We start from the raw sequence: 14831 nt of genomic DNA on the forward strand, positions 1-14831 counted from the left end.
AATTTGATTCTCTATTTCCAAGAATGTACAATGATAATGCTAACTTCTCCATCGCCGATACTTTCCCATTCTTTAAGCCATAATTTGTTTGCAAATCATGCAACAATCTGTGAAATATATTTTTTGGCATCCTAAAACTAATCATGCAACGATCATCGTGCCCATTTAATACTTCGTCCACCCACATTTGACCAGTATAATTTGAATCCATACGCGGTTGCATAGTGAAATAAGTTTCATGGTGTACCAATACACTGCTTAACACATATTCTTCCTCATTATGATAATTGTTGTGCTCAACTTGGGTAACAATTGTGGCTATTCTTCGTTGAGCTTCTTCACTTAATTCAGAGGTATCATAATTCATATCAAAACTATTATACATATTGTTAAATTCATCCATAACCTGAAAAAGTAATCAAATGAAAATAAATCATTTAAAATCTCGTGACATTCTATACAACACAAAACTTGATTAAAAGCATAACATAAAAATACCAAACATAAAAAGTAGCATACATTAGTTTTACATATAAAAAAGTAGTATAGTTATATTACAATAATATTTCTAAGGAGCTGATGGTGGAGGTGGTTGATGGTATGGTTGGAAGGGAAATGAGGATGTTGCTACCAAGGATGAAAATGATGCAATTGGATTTTGTTCAGCATACTTACGTCGAAGCCACCAAACCCTATCATCTGGATCTAAGTTCAAAAACATTTCTCGTTTCACCGGTATTTGGAACATTTTGGTGGCAAAATAGTACAATTCATCTCTTTTTGGAATTTCATCTCCCAAAGCACGCAAAGCATCCATTGCATTTGAAATAGTATATTGAGAGTGAGGAAAAATAATTTCATTCACTGACTTCCTTGGACTAGCCATACTCTCACACAATTTCTCAATCTGAGTAGTTAATGTATTTCTTGATGATTTTCTACTTGAACTTGATTTTTTCCCTTACCGTGTACAGCCCCAAGTGTTTGCTTTCTTCGATTAGGGATTTCATGAGAAGGGTTTGATGGTACCTCATCAGGGGGAATACCTTCATTCTCGTTACTATGTTCATCTGAATCACCAAATCCCTCATTAGGTGCATCATCTCCCATAGGAACCCCACTTGGAAGAACACCAGACGAAGGTGCCCATGCGTTCTCTCCGGTGGCTACAATGCCACCAAACATTTGCCACATTAACTCATTCAATCGTGGCTCAATTCCTTTCTTCTTAAATCCTTTAAAATCAGGATTTTCCTACATAAAATGCTAAATATTAAATGTTATACTAAGATTTTTATAATTGTAAATTATTAATTTCAATAAACTTTATGCATTAAAATAATGATAAAGTGAACACTAACCTGTATTTTTGCAGCCCACCATTCTTCAGTAGCATCGACCGTCTTTTTAGTTGGACACCATCCAATACCTGCAGATTCCTTAAGCAACTCCCTCCATAACCTCCATTCCTTTTTTAATGTATCCCACTTATTTTTCAATTGAGGTTTTCCATAATTTTTTTGTGTTTTGCTTGAAAAAGAGCAATGACATTTTCCCATCCTTTTGAGTTTAGATGAGTTGTCGGTCTATTACCAGCATTGACTTCATTCACGCAAAGTTCACAAAATATCAATGTCAGCTCATCATCCCAAACAGCTTTTGTTGCTAAGCTACTATCTCCTTCCACAAAATTTCGTGTCTTTACCATCTATTGTCATTGATATAATTCAGTCAATGTGCTAGCATTCACCAAGAAGCATAGAGCAAATATATAGTCTATAAGTTATATTAGACGTCTCCCAATGCTAATCTTTATCTAGCCACACCCAAAAAAACTGTTGTAGTTTCTTTCTGGATTTCTCTTTTTTGATTGTCTATAAATAGATACATGTGTTGTTATGGCTTTATAGCAGAATATATTACATAATATTCATTTTTATTTTCCCTGTATTTTTGGGCTTGTAAGATGGACTTATTTATTTTTTAATTTATCTGTTTTGTTTGTTTTTCTCTGGGCCAAATAAAATTGGCCTGTTACATAAGACAAATAATGTTATATTAGTTTGAATCCTCTAATTTTGATTGAATTAATAAGGTTAGAAATTTGAGAATTTTAAAATCTTAAGTTCGAATCCTTTAATTTTGATTGAATTAATAAGGTTAGAAATTTGAGAATTTTAAAATCTTAAGTTCGAATCCTCTAATTTAAATACTATATATGTGGCTCACTACTAGAATTATTTGGGACAGATAGTGGCCTTAATCTCTCTTGGCTAAACGGGAGAATTTAGACCATTTTATAATACGAGAAAAATGCAGACATACATTACAATAGTTAGGTATAAAATAAAGAATAGCTAATACGGTTTTACACTTGAAAAAGAAAGATAGTAAAAACTTTTGTAAAAAATAAGATCTTTTCAAAATAAACAAAAAAATTACATAAGCAGAAAATTTATCTCTTTATCAAAGATAAGTTATAAGAATGGCTAAATATTATCAATCAAATTAATTTATTTTGACTCATTTACTAACACATGAGTAAATAATAATAATACTCTTATTAGACGGAGCATGAATTTAAGTTTTTTGTTTTTAGAACTTTTTGTTAGATGAGACAATTATACTTTTACCCTTCTAAAAATTAATAATTTAAATTTAACTTTCATAATGTAGAATTTTCAACATTAATCCTTGACTTCGCCTAAATGGATTTTTTACTCTAGCTTTGTATAAATGAACCTATCCAAGTTTATTTGAATTTAAATTTGTAGTTGTAATTATATTTTGTATTAATTTGGTTGTAGTTATAATTATTTATTGCATTTGTAAGTTTCTTAGAAATAAAATGATTAGAAATAAGATGATTAGGGAAATTTGGGTCAAAATTGAGGAAAAAGCAGTGAAGATAATCCTGGGAAGTGAATGGGAAACTTCCCAATCCAGGTGTTGAATGCAACAGTTTTTTCCTTTAAAATGAACGACCGAAAGAGTGAGCTCTTTTTTTCCTTCTTGTTGTTGATTTAATTTGTGCTTTCTTTGCTTCTTTTCATTTGGTTAACGAATCTCTGAATCTTTTCATTTGATTTAATTTGTGCTTTCTTTGCTTTTTTTCATTTGGTTTGATTTATCCTCTCCCTCTCTCTTTGTCTCACACATATGCACATCAACAGACGCAATTGTGTGTTCATCTCTTGTTTTCATTATAATTTATTGCATTTGTAAGTTTCTTAGAAATAAAATGATTAGAAATAAGATGATTAGGGAAATTTGGGTCAAAATTGAGGAAAAAGCAGTGAAGATAATCCTGGGAAGTGAATGGGAAACTTCCCAATCCAGGTGTTGAATGCAACAGTTTTTTCCTTTAAAATGAACGACCGAAAGAGTGAGCTCTTTTTTTTCCTTCTTGTTGTTGATTTAATTTGTGCTTTCTTTGCTTCTTTTCATTTGGTTAACGAATCTCTGAATCTTTTCATTTGATTTAATTTGTGCTTTCTTTGCTTTTTTTCATTTGGTTTGATTTATCCTCTCCCTCTCTCTTTGTCTCACACATATGCACATCAACAGACGCAATTGTGTGTTCATCTCTTGTTTTCATTATAATTTATTGCATTTGTAAGTTTCTTAGAAATAAGATGATTGGGGAAATTTGGGTCAAAATTGAGGAAAAAGCAGTGAAGATAATCCTGGGAAGTGAATGGGAAACTTCCCAATCCAGGTGTTGAATGCAACAGTTTTTTCTTTTGAAATGAACGACCGAAAGAGTGAGCTCTTTTTTTCCTTCTTGTTGTTGATTTAATTTGTGCTTTCTTTGCTTCTTTTCATTTGGTTAACGAATCTCTGAATCTTTTCATTTGATTTAATTTGTGCTTTCTTCGCTTTTTTTCATTTGGTTTGATTTATCCTCTCCCTCTCTCTTTGTCTCACACATATGCACATCAACAGACGCAATTGTGTGTTCATCTCTTGTTCTCATTATAATTTATTGCTATTGAATGCAGGGAACAATTTTGTTTGGTGTTGGCTTCTTTTTCGTTGTCATCGGATGGCCTATCATTGTCATGGTATTGGAGGCATATGGGTTTATTGTTCATTCCCTTGATTTAATAAAAATGCTTGGCTTCTATTAATTTTGCTCTTTAGACATATGGGTTTATTGTACTCTCGGCTATACACACTCCCAACCCTCCGTCAACCACAATACACATTGCATCGCCATTTTTGTATGGACATGTAAGCTGCACGGTCCAGATTATGCTAATTATAGTTGTTTTAATTATGCTTGTGGAATGATTTTCGATATGGTGGTTGGATTTGTTTTGGCAAGTTCTTTTATTTGGTTTCTAGTAGAATTTGGTAGTGAATGGAAGTACATGAGGAATATGAGTCAGCTAATGAAGAAAATACTTATGTCTCTAATCCTGTTACAACAAAAAAAATGGAATAGAGAAGGATGTAACAGAGTAGCAGACTTTGATTGAAAGATTTGTCCTGAAAATTGAAAATTTCTGTAAGGGGAGCTCCTCTGACATCTTTGCCTAAAAGGGGGAGAAGTAGCAGCAAATGTTCAAAATGAGGATGGTGATTGTTAATGATTGTTGCTTTATGCTTTGCCAGAGTCGATCTGGTGTAGCAAACGGTAGATACGATAGATGTTGATTTGTTGCTTATCTCGTGTTCTCTTTATGCTACTTTTTGTGGTTTTTGTTGATACTAGATGGGACTTGTGTGGATTATTTGTCATGCTCTATATTTCTTGAAATTACTTTGGAAAGTGTGTGTATGCTTGGTGGACAATGTAATGACCAATCATATTGACAAGGGAAGTGTATGGTCGAGCATGGTTCTATTTCTTAGGGGGAGATATATTCTAGTTTTCGTTGATTTGTTCAGATTGTGTGTTAATTATTTGTTGTTGATCTTGTCAAAGTGTCAAAGAGGGAGATTATTAGAACTTTGATTGCTTCTCTTGTTCCATTTCATTTTCGAACAACATATAGAATAACAATTTTGTATGGTCAAAGTTTTAGTGTTGGCATGTTTGACTTTTAAATTACATGGCTTTTGCTTTAATTTTATTTAGCAGCAAATGAGGAGGTATGGACGTTGAAGATGGAATTAATGAGATTATCTTTTAGTCTATTGACTTGGCAATGGTTTTTGGCCAACACTGGCAGTGTTTTTGCAGAGGATACCTATTGTTGGTTGGTTGTTCCAGCAACCATATATTAGATCGGTATGTTTTGTTTCTAAGTTAAGTACTTTTGTTTTTAACTTGTAAACTTCTGCTATACATGCATGCTTCTGAAGTATTATTTTGTTATTTCTTGGTTGGTTGTTTACTTGATTGAATCAGTTTGAACTTTTAACAGCTTCCTAGAATAGCCCTAAATTTTGAAATATGAGCAATGGTCTTCGGTGATCTCAGATTATGAAAGAAAGCCAAAAAGTAATCTAAAACTAAGTTCTTATTGAATATTTTTGACTAGCTGAAAGAAGTTTGGTCTGAAGCCATTTTATTTTGCATTCAACATGTCAGCAACTGAATCAGCATCCATTCTTCTTGCTGCAAGTAGTGCTCGAGAGGCAAAGGGCTTGCTTGAAATGGCAAGAGGAACAGTTTCAGCAACAACAACAACAGCAAAGCTATTTCAGTGAGTTAAGTTGTGGGGTGTTTTCGAGCCAAACCAACCACAGTTTAGCTGAGAAAGTGAGTATGAATTTGCATGTTTTTTTTTGTTGTTGGCATGTTACTCGGTAATATGGATGGTATTATTACTGATTTGTTTTCTTATTTTATCAGGTCTCTTTCATTAGATAATAATGTTTTAATTATGTTGATTTATATAGGTTGGAAAGGAGAAAATCAGTGAAAGAATGAAGTATCTGCAAGATTTATACCAGGATGTAACAAAATCACAGGCAAAGCTGGTATGCTTGATGAAATCATCAATTATGTTCAATCTCTTTAACGGCAAGTAGAGGTAAAAAAATAATGGAGAAAGAACATATGGATTTGTGTATGAACACAAAAATTCTTTTTCATTTCTACTAATTACTTAACTGCTTTAAGATTTTGTCCTCCATGTGAGGACATATTTATTTGTTGTTATTTTCTTAGCTAAGAAGAAGACGAGAACAAGATGAGAAGGAAAAACAGAAACTACTTTGATACAATTCAAACACATATATAGAGTAGAAAAAGAAAAGTTTTGACTTACCAGAGCAAAGTTGAGAACAAGATATGAGTCGAAAAATAGAGCTTCTTTGAGTCTGCTGTGAGTGTCTTTGAGTCTGCTGTGAGTGTCAATTGAAGAGCAGGAGTTGAAGAGCAGGGTTTTCTGCAGATTCGGGAAGATATTAATCTAATTTTCAAGGATAAAATGGTAAAATAATAAATAAAAGTAAGGGTGTTTTTGTCTGCTACAGTGCCAACAGCTTAAGAAATTCATCCACTGTTGCTGATTCCTCCAGTTGAAAATCAGCTGACCAGTGTGGTAGGAAAGAAATCTCACTGCACTGATCGTCCAAACAAACAAAGCTGCAATAGTCCAAACAAACAAAGCTGCAATAAATTTAGTAGCAAATTTTTATTATAAACGCACCTCACTGGCGGTAAAATTGAAACCAAAGGGGCTTAAAGCCTTTAGCCACTCTCACCCACTCTCCTAAAACCTGTTTCCAAAAGCAAAGAAATTGGTTCAAGCTTACAGTGTCTCCTTTATTTACTCCTCAAACCCATAAAAAAAACCTTGAAAACGAAATGCATTCTTTCGCTGCCCAATCCCATCTCCTTCCCTCTTCCATCCGCCGGCAATGGCCTGCTTCTTCCTCCCGCGCTTCCCCACGCCCCACCAAAGTTAAATGTCTCCTCCCTTCTCGAAACCCTGAACCCCAGAAGCCCACTTCCCTCTTCAGACCTCTCGCGCTTGCCTCCGCTTCCGCTGCCACTCTCTTTATCCGCATCACTCCCATTTCCACCCTTCTCAGTGTAGGCGGCGGGGAATACAATTTTGGCGGAACCGGCGGTGGAGGAGGAGGAGGTGGTGGTTCTGGTGGCGGTGATGGAAGCAGCGGCAACTTTTGGGAAAAGTTCTTTGCGCCTTCGCCGGCAATTGCGGACGATAATAACCAATCCCAAGAATGGGATTCTCATGGATTACCAGCCAACATAGTAGTTCAACTTAACAAGCTCAGCGGGTTCAAAAAGTACAAGCTTTCAGATATTTCATTCTTCGACCGACGGCGATGGACCACGGTTGGAACTGAAGATTCGTTCTTTGAAATGGTTTCGTTGAGACCAGGAGGGATCTACACAAAAACCCAATTACAAAAAGAGCTTGAAACTTTAGCAACTTGTGGAATGTTCGAGAAAGTTGATATGGAAGGCAAAACTAACCCAGATGGAACCTTGGGATTAACCATTTCTTTTACAGAAAGCACTTGGCAATCAGCTGATAGGTTTAGGTGTATAAATGTGGGGCTAATGGCTCAATCCAAGCCTATTGAAATGGACCCTGATATGACAGATAAGGAGAAATTGGAGTATTATAAGAGCCAAGAGAAGGACTATAAGAGAAGGATTGAGAGAGCTAGGCCTTGTCTGTTGCCGATGCAAGTGCATAGAGAAGTGTTGCAGATGTTGAGGGACCAGGGGAAAGTGAGCGCTAGGTTGTTGCAGAAGATAAGGGATAGGGTTCAGAAATGGTACCATGATGAAGGGTATGCTTGTGCTCAGGTTGTCAACTTTGGGAACCTGAATACTAAGGAAGTGGTTTGTGAGGTTGTGGAAGGGGATATTACACAGCTTGTGATTCAATTCCAGGATAAGCTTGGGAATGTTGTTGAAGGGAACACCCAGCTTCCTGTTGTCAGGAGAGAGTTGCCTAGACAGGTAGAGTTGATGGCTGTGGCTTGGTTTTTATTTTCTTCCTGTTTTGAATGTTTTAAGGGTAGTTTCTGAGCCACTAAGAAACTATTGAAGGGTCACATTTTGCATTCTGATAGTTGTTATGGTTTTTTACCTTCAATGCTAGTTGTAATAGGTTTGATCTTTGCCCTTCAAGTATATAACTCTAGAAGCATATATTTAATTTTTTTTCTATATTCAGAAGCTGCAAAAAATCAGAGAAGAAAACTTGATATAGCTGAACAGAAAATAGCAGATCAAATGTAGACGGGGGGGGGGGGGTAACAATTATGTGAATAACAAGTAAAGCACTGACTTTGCTGCTCATGAATAGGCTCTCTGAAACTATAGATTTGCTGATAAGATATGTGTCTTCATTTCAACTAGTAATGAGCGATCTTTTGTTGATTGGAGTGTTCGGTTTCGCACTCCTGTGGATGAATTGTCAGTTTATACCTTCAGTTATAGAGTTGCTAAATATGCCTGTTTATTCAGTGCCTGAAATATTGTATTCTTGGTTCCTCATTTAAAGTTTCACTGTTGAAGGTGATTAATTGTTGATTTACGTCTGTGCTTTTGATTTACAGCTTCGACAAGGCAACGTCTTTAATATTGAAGCTGGGAAACAAGCCCTGAGGAACGTTAACTCACTTGCTTTGTTTTCAAATATTGAAGTGAACCCACGACCTGATGAGAAGAATGAGGGAGGCATCATTGTTGAGATAAAGCTCAAAGAGCTGGATCAAAAATCAGCTGAAGTCAGTACAGAGTGGAGTATTGTACCTGGACGTGGGGGGCATCCCACATTGGTATGCGAATCTAGTTTTATTTTTTTACTCTGTGATTCCACACGTAGATGATAAGCTATTGCGGCTTAAACTAAAAAGCTCTGACTTAAGTTGTTTGCATACTATGCTTTCGTTTTCTGTTCAGGCTTCACTTCAACCTGGTGGAACTGTCTCTTTTGAGCACCGAAATCTCAAAGGTCTTAACAGATCCATTCTTGGTTCATTAACCACCAGCAACTTTTTTAACCCTCAGGTGATTTCTCCTAAATATGCATGTTGTCCTCTCTCTCTCAGTTGAGGTTTTTTTCATTGAGTAGTTCACCTGTGATTAGTGGAAAATTTTCATCCTAGAGTGTTCTGCTTATTCTTTTTTTTTTCAGGATGATCTTGCTTTCAAGCTAGAATATGTGCATCCTTATTTAGATGGTGTTTATAATCCACGCAACCGGACCCTTCGTGCAAGCTGCTTCAACAGCAGGAAACTGAGCCCAGTTTTCACTGGTGGCCCTGGAGTTGATGAAGTCCCACCAATATGGGTTGACAGAGCTGGTGTTAAAGCTAACATTACCGAGGTAATCTGCTATATCAATAACAGTTCCAGAAGTGATTTTTGGATTATATGTACCATTGAATCAGTTGTAATCAATCTGATTCTCACAGAATTTCACCCGTCAAAGTAAATTCACTTATGGACTTGTGATGGAAGAGATAACAATGCGAGATGAAAGCAGTCATATTGCCTCAAATGGTCAAAGGGTGTTGCCAAGTGGTGGCATCAGTGCAGATGGACCTCCTACTACTCTCAGTGGTACTGGTGTTGATAGAATGGCATTTCTACAGGCAAATATCACACGTGATAATACTAAGTTCATAAATGGAGCTATAGTTGGTGAGAGGAATGTGTTCCAGGTTAGCCCATATTTATATTGTAAATCTTTTGAGTGAACTAGGTAGTCTCTCTTGGCTGATATTTTTCAATGTTGGGAATGAGGTGACAGCTTTGATAGTATTACACATTTTCTTGAAACATGTTGGTAAATGTACCTTAATATATCAGATTTATTCTTAGACGGGTAACAACATCATTCTCATTTTAGCATTATGGCGATTCCTTATGGAATAAGCATAATTGCCCAGTTTTCTGGTTGTTGGATATTGGCATTTTGAAATTGCTCAAATTTATCTCAGAAGTGACCTATTACCTACAAAAGTTGTTTATTCATAAATCTACTTTCATCTTTGCTTAAAATTTTGCTTCCTAGCTTATTGCTGGCATTTATTTATTCAATGCAGGTGGATCAAGGACTTGGTATTGGCAGCAAGTTTCCATTCTTTAACCGCCACCAATTAACACTTACCAGATTTCTCCAACTAAAGCAAGTGGAAGAAGGTGCTGATAAACCGCCACCACCTGTTCTAGTCCTTCATGGCCATTATGGAGGCTGTGTGGGCGACCTTCCAAGTTATGATGCTTTTACTCTTGGGGGCCCCTATTCTGTGAGAGGTTATAACATGGGTGAATTAGGTGCAGCCAGAAACATTCTTGAGGTATAATGCTTTCCTAATCTCTTCTTTATCTTTTGATGTCTTCATCCAGTGTATTTCATGGGAAAATGTGAGCTGACGGGGAGGATTCTGATAACAAAAGAACCCTGGGGGAGCTAGTTAACTATTTACATCACATGAAATGACTGTATTTATTTGAAATCCTTTTCCTGATGTTACCTGCAGCTTGCAGCTGAGATTAGAATACCAGTGAGAAATACACATGTTTATGCATTTGCAGAGCATGGGAATGATCTAGGAAGTTCAAAGGATGTAAAGGGGAACCCAACAGAGGTATACAGGCGAATGGGCCATGGTTCATCATATGGTGTTGGTGTCAAGCTAGGTCAAGTGCGAGCTGAGTATGCTGTTGACCATAACACCGGAACTGGTGCAGTCTTCTTCAGATTCGGAGAAAGATATTAATATGAGATCTAGGGTCAAATTTTGCAGTGAGATGCAGGGAACTAGGTATACCATTTAATCGGCTTTCTTGTTTGAAATAATAATTTCTAGTTTTAGATCACAAGGAAATTGTTGGTTTGTGAGTAACACTTTCCATAATTCCCGAAGCCCCCTTTGCCTATTATATGTATATATCTTCCTAAAGCAAACTCAATAGAACTTGTTCATGGTATGCTGTCATGGACTAAGTTTTGTCTCGATCCCCTGGCGCATTTGATTTGAATTTGTGATCTTGAATATCTTCTCAAGTAATAAGCAAGTCACAAGTTGGTCCAGAAAACCGCTCCCTGTTTTATCGAATTGCTTTACCTTTCTGTTGTTTGCTTCTACTTCTTCATCTATGCTGAGCTGTTTCTTCAGAAATTCCTCTCCAATAGCTTGCCAAGGCTGAATTCAACTAGTTAAGCAGGACTGTTCATTCTTGATATTTGTTCAGAGGATCAAAAACGTATGAATTTGTAATCCACATGATTTACAGTGAACCAAAATTTTTAATCATATATTGGTACTGCAAAACACGATAACATCATATGATAATTTCCTCTCCCAAGCTTTTTGGCTTTTCTCGTCAAGACACTACATAAATCGATTCAAGTCCAGTAAAAAAAATTGGCAATCCATTTTTTTTTAATATAAACGAATTGACTTTTTTAAGAATAACAGAAATAAGCTCAACTCGTAGCAAATTATGGCAAAACATATAAACCGTGATTTTTGGATGCAAAATGCTCTTGCTTTGGTTTGTAAGAGAAGTGAAATGGCTTGAACCAAAAAAGAAAAACTGAAGTGGTGGTGGAAGGTGGTCCATGGCTTGTAATAGCTATATCAACGGTTCACAAAGGTTGTCTAATCTAATGTCTCCTTTGACGGTAAGGAATAAAACCCAAAATACCAAAGCACTCCATCATCCATATTTTTAAGTCCTAAAATGATAGTTCTTTTGTACTAGGGACCAAGAACGCCGGTCATGGCGTCGATTTCTAAGATTTGTCTGTATAAACCCTTCTCTTTGTCCTTTGCTGGTTCTGTTAAAGATCAAACCTTGCTTCAAAGATGTAACTTTCCAGCAACATGCATATTAAGAGAACAAGTTCCGTTGAAGAATGAATGCAGGGTATTTGCTCGAATGCCTGAAAGAACTGGTACTGGTGTGTCAACATATCTTCGCGAAACTGGAACTGGGGAAAATGGTGATTATGCTAGAAATGATTTGGACATTAGTCATTTGATTAGCGTTCTAAAGTTTTGTGGTGGTGAAGGATGTTTAGAATTTGGAAGGACTTACCATGGTTTGATTGCAAAGACTGGACTTGATGGGGATGAGTTTGTAAATACCAGCCTTATTGATATGTATGCTAAATGTGGAGACATAGATAGTGCAGTTATGGTATTTAATCAGATGCCTCGTCTAGATGTTGCTTCATGTAATTGTTTGATTTCTGGTTATGCTAATTGTGGATTATTTGAAGAAGCTTTTAGGTTGTTCATGAATTATGAAAGCTGGGGTAACAAGCCTAATTCTTATACATACTCAAGTATGCTAGCGATTTGTGGAACCCTTTCGGCTATCGAAGAAGGGAAACAGCTTCATGCCCAAGTTGTGAAGATGCAGTATTTATCAGAAACAGCTGTGAGTAATGCACTTTTGACAATGTATTGCAAGTGTAAGGCGATGGCCGATGCTGAATCACTGTTTGAACGGCTTCCGCAAAGGAATATTGTTTCGTGGACTGCAATCATTCATGGATTGTACCAACATGAGGGTTTTGAGAAAGCTATGAGATTGTTCTGCTTGATGAGGGAGAGTGGGATTGAACCAAATGATTACACATTTACAATTGCCCTTGCATCTTGTGGAAATATGAAGAATATTGATAACTGCCGTTTACTTCATGGTTTAGTTATTAAAAAGGGGATGGCTTTAGGTGAATTTGTAGGGACCGCACTCATAGATATGTACTCTGAGCTCAGAGAAACAGATGATGCTGAAAAACAGTTCAAAGAGATGGGAAATTTGACCTCTAAAGTATCAAGAAATGCACTAATCAAAGGGTTAGTTCAGAATGAGAAAGCCAATGAAGCTTTGGATGCTTTTAGTGAAATGGTAAGAAAAGATGCAGCATGTGATGAGTTTACCTTTTCCCCCATTCTGAAAGCTTGTGCTTCCTTGCCATCATTCATGAGTTGCCAGCAGATACATGCTCAGGTAGTCAAAGCTAACTTTGACAAGAACACACACGTCGGAAGCTCATTAATAGAAGCTTATACCAGATGTGGGAGTGTAGAAGATGCGGAGAAAGTATTCAGTCGTATTTCAGCACCAGATGTTGTATCATGGAACTCAGTGATCAAAGCTTACTCGCAGAATGGCAATCCAAGAAGGGCTATATCACTATTTAGGAGGATGATTATCAAAGGATTTAGACCAACAGGTTCTACTTTCCTTGCTGTTCTTTCAGCATGTAGCCACTCTGGCAAAATCCAAGATGGCCAAGAAATTTTCCAATCAATGATAAATGAATTTGGTGTCTCACCAGAAGAAGCACATTATAGTTGCATGGTGGACTTACTGGGTAGATCTGGACAAATAGAGAAGGCACTAGATTTCATAAACAACACTCCCATCAAGCCTACAGCTTCAATATGGAGACCTCTACTTGCTGCTTGCCGGTGCCACAACAATCTACGAATTGCAGAATTTGCTGCAAAGCACATACTAGCTATGGACCCAAATGATGCAACCGTGTATGTTACCCTCTCAAATATGTATATTGAAGCAGGTCTACTGGAAAACGCAGAAAACCAGAGAAAGCTGATGAAACTGAAGGAGATTACAAAAGAACCAGGATGCAGCTGGATAGAAGTGAACAACAAGATACACAAATTCTTTTCACGTGATAGAACACACCCCGAATCTGAAAAAATATACGATAAGTTGAAGCAAATAATGATGCTAATAAAAGGAACTGCATATTCTACTAACGCAGATTCACTGCAGGTGAAGGAAGATTTTTGTTTATACCACAGTGAAAAACTTGCAGTTTGCTTTGGCCTTATAAGCTTGGCAGCAGGGAAGCCAGTTCGAATTTTCAAGAACCTTAGAGTTTGCACTGATTGTCATATGTTTATGAAGTTTGCATCTATGATTACAGACAGAGTTATAATATTAAGCGACAATTATAGGTTTCATCACTTTAACAAAGGTGGTTGTTCATGTGGAGACTACTGGTAATGGAAACGTTCTAAGTGCTTCGTTGTATGCTTCTACTCCAGTTCATCCAAGTCAGTGCTATTATTAAAGATCAAGCGGCACATATCAATTAAATTCTGCATACTACATAATAGTTCCCACTTCATGTCAAAGTAAGTTTAAGTAATGTCTATGATTGTCCGATCATTTTTTGTTTAATTTTAACTTTTGAGATTGTATTACCCAATTGGATTAGGGGCTACATGGTTAAGCCCTTAGAACGCATCTGCCCTTTTACCGTCTTTACAGGATATTGACGGCAAAGCATTTGTTTGGGACCTACTTATAGAAACATAGGCTCAAGATCAGGACGAAGTCAAAAAATTTATTTAGGGAAGTCAAAATTAAATTATAATTTTTACTATCATAAAAATTTAATTTTTAAAGGGTTAAATTAAAATTTTATTATTTTAGGGGAATCAAAGTACAATTTTACCTTTATTAAGTTAAAATTTTAAAAATTTTAAAAGGTCAAAATAAATTTTTTTTCATTTTAGGGGGGTCGGGACTCTTGGTAGCCCCCTAGATTCGATCAGGAAGACTAACACAGCTGCACCTGATCATCGATGGGTTGGCCCCTGCGATTTAGTTTGCCTCCAAAGTTCTTAACTTTTTAACGGTGTGGCAGAACATCAGATGCTCATAAACTGTTGGATAAAATTCTGAAAACAAACGTCCACCGTCGGTGTCCCTCGTGCTCTAGTCAAGCACGTGAACGTCACATATTGTACTGACGGTGGTTGGTCTTCCTAGTGCTCTATATTATGGTTTTCTCAAGCTCACTTGCTTGCCTCCCTTATCACCTGTTTGGCTTCGTGCATACCTTCTACTGGTTTCTTTAAGTGCATTTTATTTCAGTTGAGTTGCTCTGTTT

At 36.6% G+C, this 14831-nt stretch overlaps 3 protein-coding genes across 5 annotated transcripts; 2 read left to right on the plus strand and 1 right to left on the minus strand.

The window, feature by feature from the left end:
• Positions 1-500: 500 nt before the first annotated feature.
• Positions 501-6505, minus strand: LOC107906576 (L10-interacting MYB domain-containing protein-like). Of its 2 annotated transcripts, XM_041093479.1 has the most exons (4): positions 6428-6505; positions 6222-6341; positions 1362-1708; positions 501-1254 (listed from the first exon to the last, which is right to left on the minus strand). In XM_041093479.1, exons 3-4 carry the CDS (start codon positions 1557-1559, stop codon positions 916-918), a joined length of 537 nt encoding a protein of 178 aa, XP_040949413.1. In that variant the 5' UTR covers positions 1560-1708; positions 6222-6341; positions 6428-6505; the 3' UTR covers positions 501-915. The 2 variants fall into 2 exon arrangements, with proteins under 2 accessions (XP_040949413.1, XP_040949412.1); XM_041093478.1 differs by having other exon boundaries at positions 6222-6472.
• Positions 6506-6617: 112 nt separating this feature from the next.
• LOC107906575 (protein TOC75-3, chloroplastic) lies at positions 6618-10982 on the plus strand. Of its 2 annotated transcripts, none has more exons than XM_016833612.2 (7): positions 6618-7894; positions 8497-8718; positions 8843-8950; positions 9078-9269; positions 9358-9606; positions 9991-10245; positions 10429-10982. In XM_016833612.2, exons 1-7 carry the CDS (start codon positions 6764-6766, stop codon positions 10666-10668), a joined length of 2397 nt encoding a protein of 798 aa, XP_016689101.1. In that variant the 5' UTR covers positions 6618-6763; the 3' UTR covers positions 10669-10982. The 2 variants fall into 2 exon arrangements, with proteins under 2 accessions (XP_016689101.1, XP_040949415.1); XM_041093481.1 differs by having other exon boundaries at positions 6629-7894; positions 10484-10982.
• A 380-nt stretch (positions 10983-11362) lies between these two features.
• On the plus strand, positions 11363-14239 carry LOC107906574 (pentatricopeptide repeat-containing protein At2g03880, mitochondrial). Its single transcript, XM_041093482.1, has 2 exons — positions 11363-11576; positions 11657-14239. The coding sequence occupies exons 1-2, from the start codon at positions 11514-11516 to the stop codon at positions 13937-13939; spliced, it is 2346 nt and encodes a 781-aa protein (XP_040949416.1). The 5' UTR covers positions 11363-11513; the 3' UTR covers positions 13940-14239.
• The last annotated feature ends 592 nt before the right edge of the window (positions 14240-14831 follow it).

The sequence above is a fragment of the Gossypium hirsutum genome, chromosome D05, assembly GCF_007990345.1.
Source record: "Gossypium hirsutum isolate 1008001.06 chromosome D05, Gossypium_hirsutum_v2.1, whole genome shotgun sequence".
Lineage (NCBI taxonomy): Eukaryota > Viridiplantae > Streptophyta > Magnoliopsida > Malvales > Malvaceae > Gossypium > Gossypium hirsutum.

Coding starts and splice junctions, on each gene's coding strand:
- LOC107906575 (XM_016833612.2), top strand. CDS start 6,764: ATGCATTCTTTCGCTGCCCAATCCCATCTCCTTCCCTCTTCCATCCGC. Junction 8,951..9,077: donor GCAACTTTTTTAACCCTCAG/GTGATTTCTCCT, acceptor TTTTTTTTTCAG/GATGATCTTGCTTTCAAGCT. Junction 10,246..10,428: donor CAGCCAGAAACATTCTTGAG/GTATAATGCTTT, acceptor TGTTACCTGCAG/CTTGCAGCTGAGATTAGAAT.
- LOC107906576 (XM_041093479.1), bottom strand. CDS start 1,559: ATGGGAAAATGTCATTGCTCTTTTTCAAGCAAAACACAAAAAAATTAT. Junction 1,255..1,361: donor GGTGGGCTGCAAAAATACAG/GTTAGTGTTCAC, acceptor CATTTTATGTAG/GAAAATCCTGATTTTAAAGG.
- LOC107906574 (XM_041093482.1), top strand. CDS start 11,514: ATGGCTTGTAATAGCTATATCAACGGTTCACAAAGGTTGTCTAATCTA. Junction 11,577..11,656: donor ATCTAATGTCTCCTTTGACG/GTAAGGAATAAA, acceptor CTTTTGTACTAG/GGACCAAGAACGCCGGTCAT.